This window comes from Paramisgurnus dabryanus, chromosome 24 (assembly GCF_030506205.2).
Source record: "Paramisgurnus dabryanus chromosome 24, PD_genome_1.1, whole genome shotgun sequence".
Lineage (NCBI taxonomy): Eukaryota > Metazoa > Chordata > Actinopteri > Cypriniformes > Cobitidae > Paramisgurnus > Paramisgurnus dabryanus.
Genome location: NC_133360.1, coordinates 2,697,909 through 2,719,834, shown reverse-complemented (window position 1 = coordinate 2,719,834; position 21,926 = coordinate 2,697,909). Strand labels below are relative to the sequence as shown.

The 21,926-nt window shown below is 37.3% G+C and overlaps 1 protein-coding gene across 1 annotated transcript in view; it reads left to right on the top strand.

Moving 5' to 3' along the window:
- Positions 1 to 21,926, top strand: part of LOC135748088 (uncharacterized) — a 61,990-nt gene that overhangs the window by 15,923 nt on the left and 24,141 nt on the right. Inside the window, exons 8-12 of the mRNA XM_073813632.1 lie at positions 7,076 to 7,203; positions 7,556 to 7,879; positions 15,189 to 15,488; positions 15,640 to 15,816; positions 20,263 to 20,571. Of these exons, the coding sequence (XP_073669733.1) occupies positions 7,076 to 7,203; positions 7,556 to 7,879; positions 15,189 to 15,488; positions 15,640 to 15,816; positions 20,263 to 20,571 (1,238 nt within the window). The remainder of the gene's footprint in view (positions 1 to 7,075; positions 7,204 to 7,555; positions 7,880 to 15,188; positions 15,489 to 15,639; positions 15,817 to 20,262; positions 20,572 to 21,926) is intronic.

Sequence of the window (21,926 nt, the reverse complement as noted above, 5' to 3'; positions counted from 1 at the left end):
AAGCAACTTAAAAAAAAAAAACACAACCCCAAATTAGAAAAAGTTGGGACACTGTAGAAATTGTGAGTAAACAAGGAATGGAATAATTTACAAATCTAATAAACTTATATTTTATTCACAATAGAATATAAATAACAAATCAAATGTTGAATGTGAGACATTTTGAAATGTCATGCCAAATATTGGCTCATTTTGGATTTCATGAGAGCTACACATTCCAAAAAAAGTTGGGACAGGTAGCAATAAGAGGCCAGAAAAGTTAAATGTACATATAAGGAACAGCTGGAGGAGAACCAATGTTTAGGAATGGGAATGTTGTCCCATTTTTGTCTAAAACAGGCTTCTAGTTGCTCAACTGTCTTAGGTCTTCTTTGTTGCATCTTCCTCTTTATGATGCACCAAATGTTTTCTATGGGTGACAGATGTGCACTGCAGGCTGGCCATTTCAGTACTCAGATCCTTCTTCTACGCAGTCTTGATGTTGTAATTGATGCAGTATGTGGTCTGGCATTGTCATGTTGGAAAATGCAAGGTCTTCCCTGAAAGAGACGACGTCTGAATGGGATCATATGTATCTAGAACTTGGATAAACCTTTCAGCATTGATGATGCCTTTCCAGATGTGTAAGCTGCCCATGCCACACACACTCATGCAACCCCAAACCATCAGAGATGCAGGCTTCTGAACTGAGCGCTAATAACAACTTGGGATGTCCTTGTCCACTTTAGTCCAGATGACATAGTGTCCCAGTTTTCCAAAGAGAACTTCAAATTTTGATTCATCTGACCACAGAACAGTTTTCCACTTTGCCAAAGTCCATTTTAAATGAGCCTTGCCCAGAGAAAACGCCTGTGCTTATGGATCATGTTTAGATATGGCTTCTTTTTTGACCTACAGGGTTTTAGCTGGCAACGGCGAATGACACGGTGGATTGTGTTTATTGACAATGTTTTCTGGAAGTATTCCTGAGCCTATGTTGTGATTTCCATTACAGTAGCATTCCTGTATGTGATGCAGTGCCGTCTAAGGGCCCGAAGGTCACGGGTATCCAGTATGGTTTTCCGGCCTTGACCCTTACGCACAGAGATTGTTTCAGATTCTCTGAATCTTTGAATGATATTATGCACTGTAGATGATGATGAGAAACTCAGAAAACTATTTTTCGCTGCAGCATTGGGGGAATTGGTGATTCTCTGCCCATCTTGACTTCTGACAGACACTGCCACTCTGACAGGCTTTTTTATATCCAATCATGTTGCCAATTGACCTAAGAAGTTACAAGTTAGTCCTTAAGCTGTTCCTTGTATGTACATTTAAATTTTCTGGCCTCTTATTGCTCTTATTTTTGGAATGTATAGCTCTCATGAAATCCAAAATGAGCCAATATTTGGCATGACATTTCAAAATGTCTCACTTTCTACCTTTCATATATTCTTGTAAATAAAATATAAGTTTATGAGATTTGTAAATTATTCCATTCATTTTTTTACTCACAGTTTCTACAGTGTCCCAACCTTTTCTGATTTGGGGTTATATATATATATATATATATATATTTCTGAATGTTACAACAGTAAAACTAGTAGGAAGTATACAGCCTCTTGTTTTGAATGACTTCCACAGGACATTACTAGTCTCTCACACTGCACTGGTGATTTTTTTTTGTCAAAGTACGTACCTGCTGCATATCGAAAGGGTTCATGATTAAAGAGACCTGTAACATCTCGCAAGACACTCACTTAACACTAAACTCTGATACACATGGGATTTAGCGAGTATCTAGCAACCACAAGCATCTTTTATCATAAACCCTTACGAAGCGTCTGTAGCAGGCATGTATTCTGACATGACGAACAATGCACATAACGTTTTGTTATGTTTCGCATTCATGCCTCCTTGGAAAAGAAGTCACAAGCTGCCACTGTTCAGACTTTCCCCAGTTTGACAACGTACATATTGACCAACTTCACTTGCTGAAAGTGTCATTCCTGTGGCTTTCATCTGGACAACGTGCTATTTGAGGGTTTCAGTGACTTTTGAACAGCTCCTATCTCTGCAAATTAGTAAAAAGTGGAAATTTAGGCAGCCAGTTAAATAGGGTTTGTCACATAATTAAGGAAATTAGCACAAGGTGCCAGACACCAAAAACTGGGAGGTATCTGAAAGTGTTATCTAATTTTTTTATACAGTGCTTCAGAATATATTTAACTCATGAAATATGCTTAAAAACCCTTTTTATCCTTTGTTAGGATAACAAATAAGACTAAGCAGGGACTCAGAAATGTAAGAAATTGTATGTTCTCTAATTTTGATCTCCACTGTAAAAAGCACAACACTGAGGTACACATAAAGGAGACCAGAGGCTGTTTTTAATGTATGTCAATGAAGGAGAGGCTGCTTTTGTCATAGATGCATGACTGCCATGTATGCCTATGATGCAGATGTAATGCATTTTAATGAAAAAGGGGGACATTAATAAAATAATCATAATTATTTTATTATATTGTATCTTGTTTAATGAAAAATAAAAAAATGTTCCAAGTTTCAACAAATCTTGATTTGAATGACTTATGACTGCTAATGATGATGATATATATAACATATATAACACTTTTTAGTTATTAATATTATTGCTTGCTTAATGCACCTGCTTTTTGTGCTGTCATTGGTTTGGCTATAATGGACCACACACAAGAAGATTTTTGATCTTCCCAGCGGTTTGCTTAAATTAATCTAGAAAATGTTTATAAACATTAAAAAAACCTGATCATACATTAGACTGCACAAAGCTCTGATCTAAACCCTGTTAAGGGTCAAACACAGACTGTCGTTCACAAAGTGCAATGCACAAAAATGTAATTAGCCTATATTTCTTATGTTTTATTGTATGAATTTCTGTACTTTTTTGCTTCTTTTGCTTGTGTGATCCAGAATTTCTGAGTTTTTCTAAAACTAAAATGACTAAATATTGGTGTACAATATTGTAGATGATTTAAAAATGTTTCACTATATCTGTTCATTACAAACTTTAAAATGTTTTCTAAAGTTTAAACAGCATTAAACATCAGGAGTTTTCAAGTGTTTGTGGAGATAAAGTCACAGTTTAACAGTTACTAAGAAAACATGCAGGGCCTCAAAGTGATAAAACATTCAGTGTGAAACAAGACTCCAGAAGGGCTGTGAAGACTAAACTGACCATAACCACAAACCTATAGACTAAAATAAAGACGAGAACATCAGACACCTCAGTTCTTCATTTAATGTTCCAGTCAGATCTTCATCTGATCTTTATCTCACATCTCTTCATCTCTTCATCTGTTCAGCTCATGTGATTCCAGTCTTGTGTCTCTATAGATATTCTCAAGTGTTTATTTAACAGTCAGGAGCAGATTGAGGTCTGCGGTTTAGTGGTCAATGTTTCTCTACAAACCAAACTTCATCTAAAGCATCACATTCACCTGATCTCAGTCCATCAACATCTCAAAATAAACCACATGTATTCACAATTATCACTGATAAACATGACTGTATACTCAAACGATATCAAGTTCATCCTATAGTGTGTTGCTTTCTAGGATAATCTGTGTGGGTGTTTTGGGCTATTATGTGTTTATTTTCTGTCCCAGGTCAAATAAGAGCACATCCAGTTCTCCTATTATGAGATATAAGTTTAAGACATTACAATGAGATGTTTGTTCAAACCCCTAATGCTAAGTACCAAAACAAATGGAAATGGAGCACAAATGTATCATATAAACTAACTAAACTAAATTAAAACATAGATCATAGTTTTTTTTCAGTCCACAGTTATTTAAGTAAAATAAAGAACAGAGAAATGCAGAAGAGAAGAAAGAGGAACTATATCATTTTTTTGTGGTTAATGCGCTGAGCGTCTGTTTGCTGAAATAAACACTGAGACATGAGCTCACGGAAAACTGAAGCCTACAGCATGCAGTGACAAAAATGTCAACAGATCTTTTCTACTGATAAAAATGTGTTAATGTGTGAGAAAGAAAAGGTGAGAAACAACAGTCCATCTGAAAATTAACTTTAAACCCAGAAAATTAACATGTTCACAGTAATGTGCACAGTAACCAAGTTCTAATAGAACAAATCATCACTCTAGTGAATCCAAAACATTGAAAAGGATATCACATTATTGCATATTTCAGTAAATTATGATATACTAATATACATGAATTTCAAATGAAATGTATGGTGAGCTCAACAATTTTTAACACATATTGTTTGTTATATATATTTGTGTTCTTTCTTTGTTTGAAAGATGAATCTTTAGTCTTTGGCCGTTAACCTCCTCACAGTTACAGTTCTTTTAACATTTGTGTGTTTGTGTATGTGCCAATAAGGAAGATGTCTGACTAATAAATAAACTTGTGTCAACACTGCACATTTTACAGAAGATATTTGCAAAGTTTTAAGTACAAGGATATATGTGTAAACCCAATTTAATAAAGACTGCCGGGACAGATTGGCCATCTGGAGCAATGGGACATGGTGGTCATTCTGGCCTGACATGCAGTGAGGTTGACATGACCTCCCAAAATCTACGAATCAGGCAATCAGGGTGCAAAAATGCCACCACAAGACCTCATACTGGCAACGCACTTCCTCTTTGGCTATATCTGACAAATATGCAGCGCAAAGCAGAAGCAAACAAATAAAAAAATAAAAAAAGCCTGCAAAATCACAGAAATATTTACCAAAAAGGGGGAGTCAGTTACCAGTAAACGCAGGCATCTTGGTATTGCATTTTTTAAAGTCAGCAGCTGGCGTGATGCGTTGCTTTGTGTACAGTCCTTACCACGAAACCCCATATACTGCCACTCCGAATGCATTTTAATAAACCCTGCTGTTTTTATGCCAACCACAGCGAAACACCAAGGCTGATATGTAAAGTTTAGCATTTTACAATGGTGGCCAGTGACTTTTTTTTCCGAGGGAGCACGATGCGAAGTTCGTCACAACAATTATGTAGCTCGTCATGTGTTTGGTTCGTAATTTCAAAATATGTGTTCGGTGTGTCGAGTGAACCTATATGCTATATGCCAAAATAAGTGCCTGCTGCTAACGCGTCTAAAGGGTTTATAATAAAAGACACACTTGCGTTTGCCAGATACTCGCTTAAATTGCATGCATAATCAGAGTTTACTGTTATGGGAGTGTCTTTAATTTTATTTTATATTAATTATTTTTTATTTTGTGAATGTGAGCGTCTCTTTCATCAAATGGTTTGACGTGTGTGCAGCAGGCACTTATTTTGACAAAAAACGTATAATGCACATGGTTCACATGACACTCCGAACACATATTTTGAATATGAGCCGTCATGAGCCGCCACTTCTGTCATTTCACCATTTAATTTGCAGCTCTTGAAAAAGTATAAAAAATTCTATTAATATAAGGTAAGTATAGATTATTAAATATGTTTGTTTCATTTCATTTAAAATATTTCAACATTTGAACTGTCTCATCTCTTTAAAAAGTGTAAGTCAACTGTGTATTTGTCTGTGGTATGGTGGTATACATGGTTGAGGGTTCACCTACAGTATAGACATAGACTGCATCTTGATAACTCAGTCTTAATATAAAAAGATCCCCTTTTCTACATTTTAAATCTGTATAAATTTGTTCCCAGTCAGATGAACACATTTGGTTGAGTTTGTAATTCATCTGGTAGTCTACCTGTTATATCAGGCTCAGAGAATAATATTTACCTATAAGATTAGTCTGATGAATTACATGAACATGGCGACGGCAGCAGCGAAGGTGGCATGGGAGTCAAATTTTCTGTCTGAATTATGGTCCCTTGTCTGCCCCAGAAGACTGCCATCAGCCTCTATTAAGGCCCAGGATTGAACTCTCTGCGCGCGCACACACACACACACACACACGCTTTTTCAGACTCTTATACACCCAAACACAACCAACCGTGTTTTATATCTCAAATAACTACATCTTAGTGATATTTTATGCTTCAACACTGCTATGGCTGAAAGAGAGCAGCTGTTTCTATCTGTAGCTCCATCTAGTAATTACACATGGAAACGCTCTGAAAACAATTGTACATTTACATTTCATCAGTGATCAATTCGGCTTAGTAAAACTTTTCAATCTGACACTGAAAATCATATTACATTTTATTTTATGTAAAACATCCCAACATAACCAAGTAAAATAAGTCAAAACGATGCTTTACAATAATGAACATTTACTAAATGTTAACCATTTAGATTTGTATAGCTGGAAAAGAAACGTGTTGAAACTCTAAGCAGATTGTAGACCTTTGAAATATTAAAGAAATGTTAACGTTATTTCTGTTTTCATCATGATATTCTGCAGCTCTCCCGTTCATGTGTGTTTATAGGAAATTCTTGCCATTACCAATATGGCGGCGCAGTTGACCATACGATACAGCTCAGTGCGGTGTCTCTAGGCTGAACTGTATCATATCGGGTCCACCGTTGTGGCTTAAAAAGGCAAGGTTTCAATATTTGAGTCATGGCTAACAAGGAACTAAATAGATGGAGCTACCACCAAGTCTTCTTCTTCCTGTTTATGTAAGTTAGTGAAGTAGCGTCAGAAGCGACACGGCCGTTTCTCAATCTGAAGGCTGCAGCCTCCGGAGGTCGCAGTTTTAGGCTGCATACGTCATCAAGGCTGTCTTATTTCAGAATATTATCAGTGATAAAGTTGACTATTATTCTTAGTTAATCTTAGATTGTTGTAATATGCTTATGACTTGCGAATGTAATGCTCAGTCACCTTAAATAAAACAGGCTTGATGACGTATGCAGCCTGCATTTGCGACCTCCGGAGGATGTAGCTTTCGGATTGAGAAATGACAGTGTAGGCTACTGTGAAACTTTCTCTGAGAAAAGCTACTGCTATGGAAACATACGCTCATTGATCGTAGAAAGTATATAATACATGTAAATATTTTTGCACTCGCAATAAGAAATAGTTTATTTTCTTTCGTTGTACCTGATCAATTTTGCTCACCGCTGCAAACGAAAGTGCCTCACATCAGACGTCAGTTATTCACTCGTCATTAAAGAGAGACGAAATTGCGGATAAAACTTTTGGAATTAAATTATAACACTTCAGATCGGTTATTATTTGCTTCTGTTCTGAGAACGGCTGAAGAAATGTTTGATGTTATATTCTGTTTGTGGAGTCTGTTTGGTAAGTTATACGTATTTTTATTTTTTCTGTTATAAAAATTATTTTATATGTTAATATCTGATCATGATCACAGTTCAATCTGCTCCAATAAAAAATAACTCAAAATCTAAAAAATGAATATTCAAACTTTATTTGAACGATGAAACCAGGCTACAGTTCTTTATGTTACGTCATTCATCCCGAGTTTAATATTAATCTATTTTTAGTTGCATATTTAGTAGTCTTTTATATACTGTAAGCTCATTATAATTGCATGAAAGTATACGTTATTGCAAGTTATTCATTTAAATAAAAGCAGACAACCACAGAGTAAACAGACTTGTAGAACCGTTTCTTGTTATTTATGTTTCAGGTGTGTTTAGTAGTGAGTTTGTGTCAGTGATGGAGGGTGAATCTGTCACTTTAACTGACAATCTCACTGAAATACAGATTAAAGAGGGAATCTCCTGGAAGTTTGGACCTCAGGAAATCACCATAGCTGAAGTCGAGGTTGGTGACAGTTATATCATTTTATACAAAGATAGAGCTGATGGGAGATTCAGAGACAGACTGAAGCTAAACAACCAAACTGGATCTCTCACCATCACCAACATCACAACCACAGACTCTGGACTTTATCAACTAATCAACACCAACACAAAGAACCAACTCAATATATTCAATCTTACTGTCTATGGTGAGTAAGATGAACTGGTGAATGTGTATAGGCTAAATATATATATATTAATAAAAAGTCAATATATTAATTTAGAATTAGAAGACACTTGTAAGGTGTTTACCCATAAACTTCAATCAGTATCAGCAAAATCGTTTTTGTTCTGCAGAAGTGGCATAGAAGCTGCATCTGAAGTTGCATTTAGATGTATTTACACAGACTGCTGCTCAGAGTGTCATTAATGCATTGTATACATTTACACACACAATTGTAAATGCAAGCCTGTCCCAATAACTGTCTCAAATTTGGGCTTGTTTATAGTTTACTTTAAAACCGTTAAAAACATGAAGCAGGAAAAGTTTGTCCCTTCATGCTTTCAGTCCTGTGTATAAAGGTGCCAGATAAAGATTTTTGTGTTAATTGTTTTAACTTTGTTCATAATTAAGCAGACTGATTTACCAAGTTTGCAATTTATTAAATGAAATTTACTTGCAGCCAGAGTAAGGGAAATAATTTTAATAGATCCTTTAGATCATGTGGTGTTTTTAAAAATGGGGTCTGGGGACCCCTGGTGGTCCTCAATGCTTATCCAGGGGGTCTAGGAAATAATTTGTTATAAATTATATCATTTAGATATTGTAACGGGTGTGCTTTAAAGAAAGCGATGAAGAGAAGAATCCATGTGCTAAAGGTGTTTATTAGTAAAATCCCAATAAGGGCCAGCAAACAAATCCAGTAGGGCAAATCCAAAGCATAAATCCAAATACAGGCTAGGGTTCAGGGCAGGCAGAATAACAATCAAAATCCAAATACAGGCGCAGGTCAAAACACAGGAACAGGTAACAGGTTAACAGATAAACAGATTCAGATAACAGGCAGATACAGACTTGATGTGGCGATGTAATAATCAGCCAGGAGCAGGTGAACAGGATGTGACTTATATACAAGAACAAACAGGAAGTGAGAAGTGAAACATGGCAGGATGTATATCAAAATAAAAGCCGGAACAGAACAGGATGTCAAAATAAAAGTCCAAAATACAAAAATAAACAGAACACAAGAAAAACACAGAACAAAACCATTACAGAACCCCCCCTCTAAAGGGCGACTCCCGGAGCCCAACATACAAATAACAAAGTCCAAATAGAGGGTGGGCGGGCGGGCGAGGACCTCTTGGCAAGGCAGGGCAGTTCATAAGAGGTCCTGGGTCATGAGGCCAGGATGGTCCAGGGTCGTGGGGCCAGCATGGTCCCGGATCATGAGGCAGATGCGGGCCCGGGTCATGAGGCAGATGCGGGCCCGGGTCATGAGGCAGATGCGGGCCCGGGTCATGAGGCAGATGCGGGCCCGGGTCATGAGGCAGATGCGGGCCCGGGTCATGAGGCAGATGCGGGCCCGGGTCATGAGGCAGATGCGGGCCCGGGTCATGAGGCAGGTGCGGGCCCGGGTCATGAGGCAGGTGCGGGCCCGGGTCATGAGGCAGGTGCGGGCCCGGGTCATGAGGCAGGTGCGGGCCCGGGTCATGAGGCAGGTGCGGGCCCGGGTCATGAGGCAGGTGCGGGCCCGGGTCATGAGGCAGATGCGGGCCCGGGTCATGAGGCAGGTGCGGGCCCGGGTCATGAGGCAGGTGCGGGCCCGGGTCATGAGGCAGGTGCGGGCCCGGGTCATGAGGCAGGTGCGGGCCCGGGTCATGAGGCAGGTGCGGGCCCGGGTCATGAGGCAGGTGCGGGCCCGGGTCATGAGGCAGGTGCGGGCCCGGGTCATGAGGCAGGTGCGGGCCCGGGTCATGAGGCAGGTGCGGGCCCGGGTCATGAGGCAGGTGCGGGCCCGGGTCATGAGGCAGGTGCGGGCCCGGGTCATGAGGCAGGTGCGGGCCCGGGTCATGAGGCAGGCTTGGACCTGGGTCATGGGGCAGGCTTGGACCTGGGTCATGGGGCAGGCTTGGACCTGGGTCATGGGGCAGGCTTGGACCTGGGTCATGGGGCAGGCTTGGACCTGGGTCATGGGGCAGGCTTGGACCTGGGTCATGGGGCAGGCTTGGACCTGGGTCATGGGGCAGGAATAGACCCAGATCACAAGGAAAGGGAGGATCAGAGTACACTTCGGCCTCCGCCTCCGTGTCCTCTGCCTCCCTCCTGTGTCCGGGTACTACTCCCCCCCCAAAAAAACTTGGAAGAGCTTCCACAGACCAGGGTGACGATATTCCAGATGGTGGAGCAGACGAATCAGACGAGCCAGGTGAGCCAAGTGAATCAGACGGGACAGGTGAGCCAGGTAAGCCAGACGAATCAGGCGGGACAGACGAATCAGATGAGACGGGCAGATCAGATGAGACGGGCAGATCAGATGAGACGGGCAGATCAGATGAGACGGGCAGATCAGATGAGACGGGCAGATCGGATGAGTCGGATGAATCGGATGAGTCGGATGACAGGCAGGATGGCGGCCATCTTGGGAACAGGCAGGGTGGCGGCCATTTTGGGAGCAGCCATGGTGGGGGCCATTTTGTGAACAGGCATGGACTGAACAGGCATGACTTGGCTTTGTGTGTTGTGAATAGCCTCTGAAGGTGTATCCGCAACACCCACAGTGAAGGGGGAACCACACAACAGCAACGCAAAGTCAATATATGTCTCCAGAGACCAGGCAGACATATCACGTGGCATACATAAGCGCAACCATTCATCCAATGCATTGTAGAAAATCGGTTTTAAAGTGTCCTCATCATAATGTACTTGATTACTTAATTCCAAAAAGTCACTTACATATTCCTCAATGGGCCGGTGGTTCTGACGGAGTGCAAGTAGTGCAAAAACAGGTTTCATGTTGCTGGTGGGAAGTTACTGACCTTCGCTGGATTCCGGGTTAGGGCTGATTATTCTGTAACGGGTGTGCTTTAAAGAAAGCGATGAAGAGGAGAATCCATGTGCTAAAGGTGTTTATTAGTAAAATCCCAATAAGGGCCAGCAAACAAATCCAGTAGGGCAAATCCAAAGCATAAATCCAAATACAGGCTAGGGTTCAGGGCAGGCAGAATAACAATCAAAATCCAAATACAGGCGCAGGTCAAAACACAGGAACAGGTAACAGGTTAACAGATAAACAGATTCAGATAACAGGCAGATACAGACTAGAGCCGTTTCTCAATGTCAAGGATACTTCCTTGGCAGGACTAGTCCTTACAAGTCACTTCCTTCAGAGGCGAGGCGAGGCTCCTTTTAAGCATTCGGAGAACACGTTAAATGGAACAGGCTAGCAAGTGCACGTCATTACGTCATTACGTGATTGAAAGGTGTGCTTTCGGTGCTGCGCGCAGAGGATTGTGGGTGATTTCAGCGCGTGAAGAGCGCGAAGGATACAAATTTGCATCCTTTCCTGTATATGGGATATTTGTCGAACGAAGGACTCAGTCCTTGGCTGAAATTTCGAGGATCCTCGACATTGGAACAGTCCTTCGACGGACGTCGATGACGTAGCATCCTCGAAATTCTAGCTTCCGAGGATCCTTCCTTGACATTGGGAAACGGCTTAGATGTGGCGATGTAATAATCAGCCAGGAGCAGGTGAACAGGATGTGACTTATATACAAGAACAAACAGGAAGTGAGAAGTGAAACATGGCAGGATGTATATCAAAATAAAAGCCGGAACAGAACAGGATGTCAAAATAAAAGTCCAAAATACAAAAATAAACAGAACACAAGAAAAACACAGAACAAAACCATTACAGATATTAACATCTAAGAATATTGTCAGTCTAGCTACTGTTGGTTTTATAAAAGCTTTTAACTATAACTGATGAGTATACATGTAACTTGGACTAAACAACCCACTTGAAAACACAGAATATGAAACAAGTGTAAAAATAGGGTTTAATGTAAGAATATGCTTAGTAACTATTAGTTTTGAGGGGGTCGTTGGGAATTATTCTGCTCTGTAAGGGGTCCTAGCCTTACAGAGGCTGTAATGCATTGTATAGAGCATTTACATGACAATGGGATAACATTGCGTCTAATTTCTTATTTGCGCATCCTCATAGCTTCACCCCCTTATCATAGGACGGAAGGATACACCTGTCTCCTCCTCAGGAACGGAGCCTTTCTTTTTGCATATTTCACTCAGCATCTTTTGAAGGATGTATTAAGGGTATCTTTTGTGTCCACCAACGATCCTTTGCATACATTTGAAAATCATGGTGGGAAATAAGTTGGTGCTGAGTGTGCCGTTTTTGTTATGAAATTAAAGACAAAAATGTTTTCAGAGGTGAATACATTTATGCTTTCTTTAATTCAGTGATAAATTATTCACATTATACTGAACTCCCCATAAATCAGTGCGAGACAGCAAATGGTTGATATACTGTATGTATCTTATTTAATGTATTGCATTAATGTGAAGTCAATTAATATAAATATTTGATGACATCTCCCTTTTTCATCACGATCTTGACTGAGGGGGTTGGAAAACATTATGACGTTGCCATGTGTACTTACTAGACCAGTGGCCGGTTGCATAAACATAGCCGTGACATTAAGACTGCGTCTTAAGAATGATTCTGACTAACTAGCAATTAGTTAGGGCTAATCAGTCTTATCATTTGGATTTAAATTAGACCAATCTACCTTCCAATGTAACATACTTAAAACAGTTATGATCAGTCTTGAAGAAAAAAAAATCATGACTAACTTTTAAGACTAGTCTTAAAGTTTTATGCAACTGCGCCACAGGTGTCTCCAACCCTGCGCCTGGAAAGCTACCATCCTTTCAGACTGAGTTGTGACATGTGTATCCTTCCCCCACATCCTAAGGAGGTTGAGCTAAGAGGCTGTTTACACTTGGTTTTAAGATGTGTTTTCATCGATCGGATCACAAGTGGACGAGAGAGACACATTGCGTTTACACCTGGTATTTAAATCCGTCTCTTTTGTCCACTTTCGACCACATCTGTCCTGAATACTGTAAGGGGGTGGTCTGTGAGACGGTGGGCGAGTCTCTCTGCTGTCATTCAAACGCGAGCGGGAGTAATTATGAGTTTATATGGACGCAAACTTATATTATGTCGGAGCCCGCTGCTTGTTTAGCAAGTAAACATGCTGCACAGTGTTTTGTACGTTTATATGTTGGAGCTTTCTCTGAATTTTCAGCGCAATTGATGAAATAGGATCGCGCAACTTTCACGCTTTCAAAACGAAACTACGGAGAACACCCGCAGTAGTTTTATCAATGAAAGGCTAAAAATAGCAGAAGTAAAAAAAGACGTAAAATTAGTGTTTAATACCTCAGATTAGAGAAATGGGCGGAGAGAAGGCGGTCGCATGTGGCTGTTCGAACGCATTCAACCACATTGCGTTCCGCAACTCCAAAGCGATCCGATCGAAAGTGGTTTCGACTACCTCTGAATGTGGTTGAAAGTGGTCGAAAGTGGACACGTTCAAAACGTTTTGAACACCGTTTACACCTGGCATTAACGTCGTCCACTTGTGATCCGATTGACGAAAACGCATGTTAATGCCAAGTGTAAACAGCCTCTAAGATGTGAGGAACAGACACAAGGAAAGGGAACAAGTATGCCAAAAATATAAATGAGAAGCAAGCAGGAGATGTAAGGCGTGGAGTGGAATCAGCAGATCTTGAATAGGAATCCTCACCAAACCTTACTAATACTGCCTTATCAACCATGCTGATTTACTTATCAAAGGGTCACTTTAGTCTTTGAAGGCAAATGGCTAGTGCAGTGCAGATACTGTTGTTTAAGTAACAGATAATGTATAGGCAGCCGGTTGTTATCACAGGAATTAGCCCAGACAGCGTGATGAGGACCCAACATGAAGGGGAGGATGCGCAAATAAGAAATTAAAAGCAATCGTTATCTGATTGCCATGTAAATGATCTATACAATCCACTTTACAGCCAGTGCTTGATCCACCCAATAGCTATTTTTGTAGTGTTTTTAGCATTGCTGTCTGTAATGTTTTTGCTTGTGGCGGCCGGTGACCTCTCTTATGAGGGGCAGGAATTATTACATGGCTATTTACCTCATAAGTAAGGTTGGAAACATTAAATATTGATTTAAAATATTTTATTTTCTAATTTTTAGCGATTAAACATGTTTAAAAAGACGTTCAAATGTCATAAACACACTATTTGGTTTAATAATTTATAAATATAATGTTATATATGTTATTAAAAACATGTTTATATTTAATTTTGTGTAATATTAAACTGTACCTGTCAAAATGATTTGCAGCGTCCAGGTTATGCTTTGAGCGGGTGTTATCTGGGAATAGCAAACCGTTGCATTTGTATAAATTAATTAAATTAATTAAATATCTGTTTTTCTTTGCATTTGAATAGAAACTCAATTCTTTTACTGTGAAAGTTATATTTACATTCAACACTGACTTTAAAGGGTTAGTTCACCCCAAAATGACAATTTTATCATAAATCACTTACCTATGTCGTTCTAAACCACCAAGTCCTTCGATTGTCTTCAGAACACATTTTAGATACTTTTGATGAAAACCGGGAGGCTTGTGACTGTCCTATACATTGAAAAAATAATACACTGGATTTACAAAAAAAAATATTTAAATATAGTGCAACATTTTTGCATCCACTTTTTAAAGTAATTTTTGCATGGAATTTTAAGCAATTTAAGCTTCATTTTTTAAGCAATTGCGTTAAGTGGATGCAAAAATGATGCAATATATTTTTAAGTAAATCCAGCATATTATTTTTAATGGTATACAAGTCCAGTGCCTAGTTAGTTATATTTACTAAAATAACTCAAGTAGTTTCAACACAAAATTGTTAAGTTAATTTCTTTCTTACAAATTTTACATGATAAAATGTAGTTTAATTTACTTAATAATGTGTTAATCTATTCAACTTTTGTTTGTGTAATGTTTTGCTCAAATTTGGTTAAAAAACAATAATTATTTTTTTGCAATAGGATTTACTCAGTTTATTTAGTTAAATTTACTACGCCACAAAACCATTTTTACAGTGTAGATTGCAGTTTGATTTAAACAATCAAGGCCAGAAAAGAATGAAAAACATCGCCAAAAGACACTTTTGTGTGCCAAGAAAACAAAATAAACAATTTAATTCACAATTTGTTATCCTCCTTGATTGTTCAGTGCCCCCTTGTTTTCATCAAAAATGTGTAAAAAATGTGTTCTGAAGCCAATCGAAAGACTTGGTGGTTTTGAACGAGACGGGGATAAGTGATTTATGATAAAATTGTCATTTTGGGGTGAACTATCACATTAAATTGACTGGAATGCTTTGAGGTTGGAAGTTATTTATTTGATTGATTTATTATTTTCCAGCTCGTCTGCCCAATCCTGTCATCAGCAGCATCTTTCCTCAAAACTCCTCTTCATCATCAAGCTCAAACTGTTCCTTCTTGTGTTCAGTGTTTAATGTGAGAGATGTGAGTCTGTCCTGGTTTAAAGGAAACAGTTTATTGTCCATCATCAGTGTGTCTGATCTCAACAACAACAGCAGCATCTCTCTTCATCTGAAGTGTCTGGATGATTCTTACAACTGTGTGGTGAACAATCCCATCAGAAACCAAACCCAACATCTCAATACTGATCTCTGTCAGACGTGTTCAGATGATGTCACAGGTGATGTTTGTGTTTACTGTATATGAGAAGCTGATATGAGAAACCTTAAGTTTAAGAAAAAGTTTAATAATTTTTTTCTTAAACTGAAACTGAAAAATAAAATTTTTGACAAATTCACAATTCTGATTTGTTGCTTATTTGTTCTCTTCAGCCACATACGTCAGCTGTTGTGGTTTTACTGAAGCTGTGATCCGATTGGTTGTCTCTGCTCTGGTGGGCGTGGCTGCTGTTGCTTTTCTGGTTTATGACTTCAGAACCAGAAGGGATGAACAGAAGAGGATAAGATCAGATATATCGTTAAATCCACCTGATTCAACTGGGTGTGTCAAATAACTCCTCCTGTTTAGGTACAGCATTGTGTTAGCAGTGCAAAAGCCATAGGTTTGAACCCACACAGCAAAATCCCCAGTGTTAAATTAACACTGCTCGGTGTTTATATAATCCACACCAAGATTGGTGTTAAAAAAACACTAAATCAGTGTTAAAGTTAATAAGATAATGAAGTGATTGAGTCATTAATAGTGAACACCTGCTGGTCATTCCGTGTCAAATCAACAACATTTTGGAATTGTTCCTGTCTTAAAATTATTTTGTTGACTTTTTTTCTGGAGAAAGTAATACTAAAATGAAGAAGAAAGCCAAAATATTAAATGCAATAGATAAAATCACCATATATAGTTAAATGAAAACTATCATCATCTCTGTTAGAAAACTAAAATTACAACTTGCTTGCAGAGTTACATGGATGATAGGTTTAACTTCTTAAGAACTGCTGTAAATCTGGTTAATAAAGTAAGTCACCATTGTGCCGATTAGTGTTTCCTTTAGTTGGGTACTTGGGTCTTGAAGTTTAGTGTTAGTTTTCTTCTGCTCATTGTGGCAGTGTGTTTATAAAACACATTTGTTAAAGCAGAGGAAGATGAGAGAAATGAAGTCTATAACTGTTACTATGTTAATTTATATGAAAGTATAAGTCTTGGGATTCAATGATATCATAAAAAAGTAATCACTGAATATAAGTGTTTAATTTATGTTCCGCCAACCCTGTGAAGCTCCCATGAAATCCAACAGTGCTGTAAAAGTCCACATATCCTGAAGTTAAATATTGTTTACCCAAATCTAATCTGTGGTTTCAGTCAGACACACTGAGACATCAACAATCAGCCTATAAAACACAATCATGGTGACAATCAACAACAAACGTCATGCCGCAATGCATGCTGGGTACCAGGATTGTAGAAAACTCATTCATAAATCCCATCATGCATTGCAACATGACAAAAATTTTGCAACTTTCTTACCATTAACTGTCACCATCGTTGAGATTTGTATCAGAAATCATGAAGTCTCTCTTAAGCAAAAAACAACAACAAAAAAACACTGAAGCATGACGGCAGTCTTATTCAATACAATGTCATTTGCATAGAGCTTTTTGATATGCCTGTTTCTTCATAATTAATTTGTGATCAAATGTTTCAATGATTTGTAGAGTAGAATATAATAAAAATAAACAATCTGAGAAGGTCTGGAAGGGCTTCCCTCTACATGAAGCAATGAACAAGTGGTTTTACTAAAACATTGTTGCTATTGCTAAACGAGGAGAGTTAGATCAATGAAGGTCAAGGGACAAATGCCTAACTAAAGGAAACACTAATCACAATAATGGTGACTTCAAATGAACTCATAACAAACACAAACTTAAAATTTAATGTGATACATTTTTTGATAAATGTCTATTTGACTTGTGAGACATCACGTCAGAAAGAAGATTTGTCTACTAAATCACGCGTGTGGATGCTGGAATAGTTGAGCACTTGTATTTTGTTCTGACAGCTGTTTAGAAGTTAAACTTCCATTTAGAAAATAACTCTGCAAGTTATCATTTTATTTTTCAAACAGAGATGCTGATAGAGAGGCAAACGTGAAAGATTGCAGCTTTTGGAGGCATCCAACAGTATTCATCTATTGCATTTAATAATTTGTCTTTATTATTTTAGCATTTTCTCCAGAAAACGAGTCATCAAAATGAACATTAAGAGACAGGAAAATGTCTAAAATGTAATTGATTTGAATGACCAGCAGGTGTTCACCATTAATGTCTTAATCATCACTTCATTATCTCATTAACTTTAACACTGATTCAGAGTTATATTTTTAACACCAGTCTTTTTTAACACCGATTCTGGTGTGGATTATATAAACACCAAATAGTGTTGATTTAACACTGGTAGAGTTAATTTAACACTGGGGATTTTCCTGTGCAGGGAACACACATGATGATTAAATGTATACCTTGTAATATACTGTAAGTCACTTTAAATTAAAGTGTCTGCAAAATGCATAAATGTAAAAATATAAAGAGATACATCTAAAATGTAACATACAGTCCTACAGAGTTTTAACTTCAACACACAGGTTTAGTGTTTTGTGTTGATGTGCATCTGTGCTTGTTTTCTGTTAGTGCTTGTCTTGTATTTTTCTGTTATGTCACTAACAAATATACTTCAGCTAAGTTAATTTCACTCTCATTTCTATGCTGAACATGGTAACATAAAACCCAATAAAATGTAAGTTTTCATGTGTTATTGATTTATGGACAGAGTGTTTATTGTATTGTATTTTAGTATGCATCACCAACAATTCAATGCATGAAAGGCCCCCTGAGGAGTCCATACCTCAATGTATCATGGCTTTTTATGTATTATATATGGCTTTTTATGTATTATATATGACTTTCCGAAAAGTTGTTTGTGTTGAAAACAGATGTGAGGTACACTCTTAAACTGGATATTGTCTTTACTTAAACAATGAAGTAAACATCACTTAATATTTTGTGTTTTGGACCATTGCTTTAAAAGTTTAGTTCATTTAACTTTAAGTGTAAATACATTAAAATAAAACATTTAAGTAAACTAAACTTAAAATGATGAGTTCATGTTGTAAGGAATACCCATAATCATTTGCACCTGATTATTTGATTATTTTCTGCTATTTCACAGAATAAAACTGATAAGAACTTTAAGTACTTAAATATTTAATAAAATGTCATACAGTGTTTCCTTGAAACCTGTTCAGCACATTTTATTGTATTTCTCTTCACAGTACTGACAATCAGTGTTGGGGAAAGTTACTTTTAAAAGTAATGCATTACAATATTAAGTTACTCCCAAAAAAAGTAACTTATTGCGTTACTTAGTTACTTTTCATGGAAAGTAATGCTTAGTTACTTTTTAGTTACTTTTGCATTACTTTTTCTTGTCTGAGGCTTGATCTCTTTCAGGCCTTTTCAGGTGTTTTTATGACTGAGTTTCTGACTCAAACTGTTCCCACACAGGTGTGTATGCATAGAGTGCATAATGTGACTACCTTTAGTTTAATTCAGTACATCATTTTGTTAATCAAATTAATTAAACAAAAAAAGTAACTTGCATTACTTTTTTGAAAAAGTAACTCAAATATTAATGTGTACATTTAAAAAGTAATGCGTTACTTTACTCGTTACTTCAGAAAAGTAATATTATTACGTAATGCACGTTACTTGTAATGCGTTACCCCCAACACTGCTGACAATGCATGTCAAAAACACAGTTTTGTGTGTGTTAATGTGAAGAATCACATTTATTCAATGATAGACTTAAAGTCAGTCATTAATTTTGTGTTATAATGCTATTTATAACACCAAAAGTAATATAAAGGAATTTGAAAAAAATCTACTAATGCCAACTTGATTTGTCTACTATACTCACTAAATGTACTATGTTAATACAACTTTACCTGTTTAGTTTTACCCTGTGTAAAAACTCAAATTATTTAACAACTAATTTTTAACAACTAAGTTTTAACACATTGATAGTAAGCTTGTTCTATTTTGCTCTGTTGTATAGACAAAGTTATTAAAACTAAACAAATTAGATTATTAATAAAATAATTAATAAATAGATATGTAAATAAGTAATAAATATAATATAAATTTGTTTTATATACTGAAAATGGTTCTTTTAAAATAAAAAATAAACTATCAAACATCTCTTTACCAATAGCAGCAAATTGTGTACTGTATGGACAGCTAAAGAAAACTGAGTTAAACTTTGGTAACATGTAGTTGGGTGTGGTTTGCTGGGCAGGCGGTTCATTGAAAAGAAGTGTACTGAACTAAAGAGTCACGCTGAAGTGTTTCAACATATCAGCACTCTCGATTATCTTTCATGTTAATCTCATCAGGAAATAACTATAATCATTAGTTAACTCATATCGGGTTTTAAAAATATGTAAGGACCTTGTTATTATAATATTTTTGCTATAACCGTTATCACAACTTCACAACTCTTATTCGTTGTATTTGTTCTTTGAGATGTTGAAGAAAAAGGCTGATGTGATTTTAATCTGTTTGTGGAGTGTGTTTGGTAAGTTATCCATGTATTTTTACTGTATTTTATTTTCTGATGATGATTACAAATCAATCTTTCTGATTTTCTCCAATAAAAACATTTCACTTGAATTCTTAAGTATGAATATTTAGACTTTTACAGATCAGTTTGTTCTTTATTCGCTGTCTAATGTTAATCAAGTTTTAGAAGCATCACACATGCTTTTGCACACACGCACGCACACACACACACACACACACACACACACACACACACACACACACACACACACACACACACACACACACACACACACACACACACACACACACACACACACAAGAATTGCAAATTATTTATAACTTTTTGTAATTCTTTAACTAATTTTAAACCAATTGTAAATCCAGGTGTGGTTGGTAGTGAGTCTAGGTCAGTGACTGAGGGCGATTCTGTCACTTTATTTGTCAATGTCACTGAAACAAAAGAGGGAATCTCCTGGAAGTTTGGACCTGAAATCACCATAGCTGAAATTGAGGTTGGTGGCAAAAATATCACTTTATATGAAGAGAGAGCTGATGGAAGATTCAGAGACAGACTGAAGTTAAACAATCAGACCGGATCTCTGATCATCACAAACACCAACATCACTGGACTTTATCAACTAATCAACACCAACACAAAGAACCAACTGAATATATTTAATCTAATTGTCTATGGTGAGTAAAGACTATAAATAAATTCTCCATTAAACATATAAAATGCATTCATTCCATTTTAATTTACATTATTTTTGTTAATAAAAAGTTTTCAATTCTGAAGCCACATTTTCAAAACTCTTCACACATTCAAAACAAAATTCTATGCAGACCAAATTTGAATCATTTTGTATTGCTTTTAGACAAAATGCATTCATTGACCACATATTTTAAAACTTACAAACTCTTTTCTCATTCATACTCCACAACCTACATTTTAAATGCTAACACACTGCATTCAAAATGGTTAAAACGCATTCAAACAGAATGATTGTATATTTCATGCATTTCCAAAGTATATTTTAAATGTGCAGCAAAGGTGAATGGACACAGGACAACTGTACTATCCTAGGCCAAAGAGGAGCTAACGTAATATTTAGGTTTTGATGGTTTACTGCATCATCGTTAAAAGAAGTTTATTTAACCAAGTTCGTCAGGAGCATGGTCCAACAATTCAACAAATATGACTATTCCTCACCTCTGTCCCATAATTGTATTTGCAGCATCCCTCCTCAACCCCATTGCCTCACTCTCTGCTGTTAGATTTATCCCAATTAAAGAGGGGGTAGTACTCTGGGTTTGGCCTAAAGCTCTAAGCCCTCCATTTAGACAGCACGCAAAATATGATATATTATTATATTACCATATTGATTACATGTTAATGCGAACTGAGTCCAATATTAGTTTAAAACGCAGCTGCTACAGCTCTTACCACGTCATGCAAGTTTGTTCAAATATCTTGAATTCTAGTGTCTTTTGATAGGTTACTAATTAACATATCAATACAAAAACGCCTTTAATGGTTTAGCTCTTTCATATTTAACAGATCTTCTATTACATTACACTTCATCACACTCTTTTGATCACAAAACTCCGGACTTCTAGTATTTCTTAGGATAGCAAAATCTCCCAAAGGAGGTTGAGCATTCTCACACCTGGCACCTAAACTGGGGAATAGCCTTCCTGACACTGTTCAGTGATACTATTCAACTTTAAATCTAAAGAGACATCTTTTTAGGCAAGGATACACATATTGGCCCTCATTTATCAAAAGTGCGTACACCAAATTTCCAGCGTACACCTTGCGTACACCCAAAACCACGGTGACTTTGAGATTTATCAATATGGACGTTGGCGTACGGCACGCTCAAATCCTACGCCAGCTCAGGAGGTGGTGTACGCACATTTTGAGTTAGTGCAGAAATGCGCAAAAACTTCCTAACACCACAAAACGTACTGACAAACTAAAATATATGATATATTATGACCACTGTAAAAAACATAGTAATTATAAACTTCAGTGTTTATTTTTATGC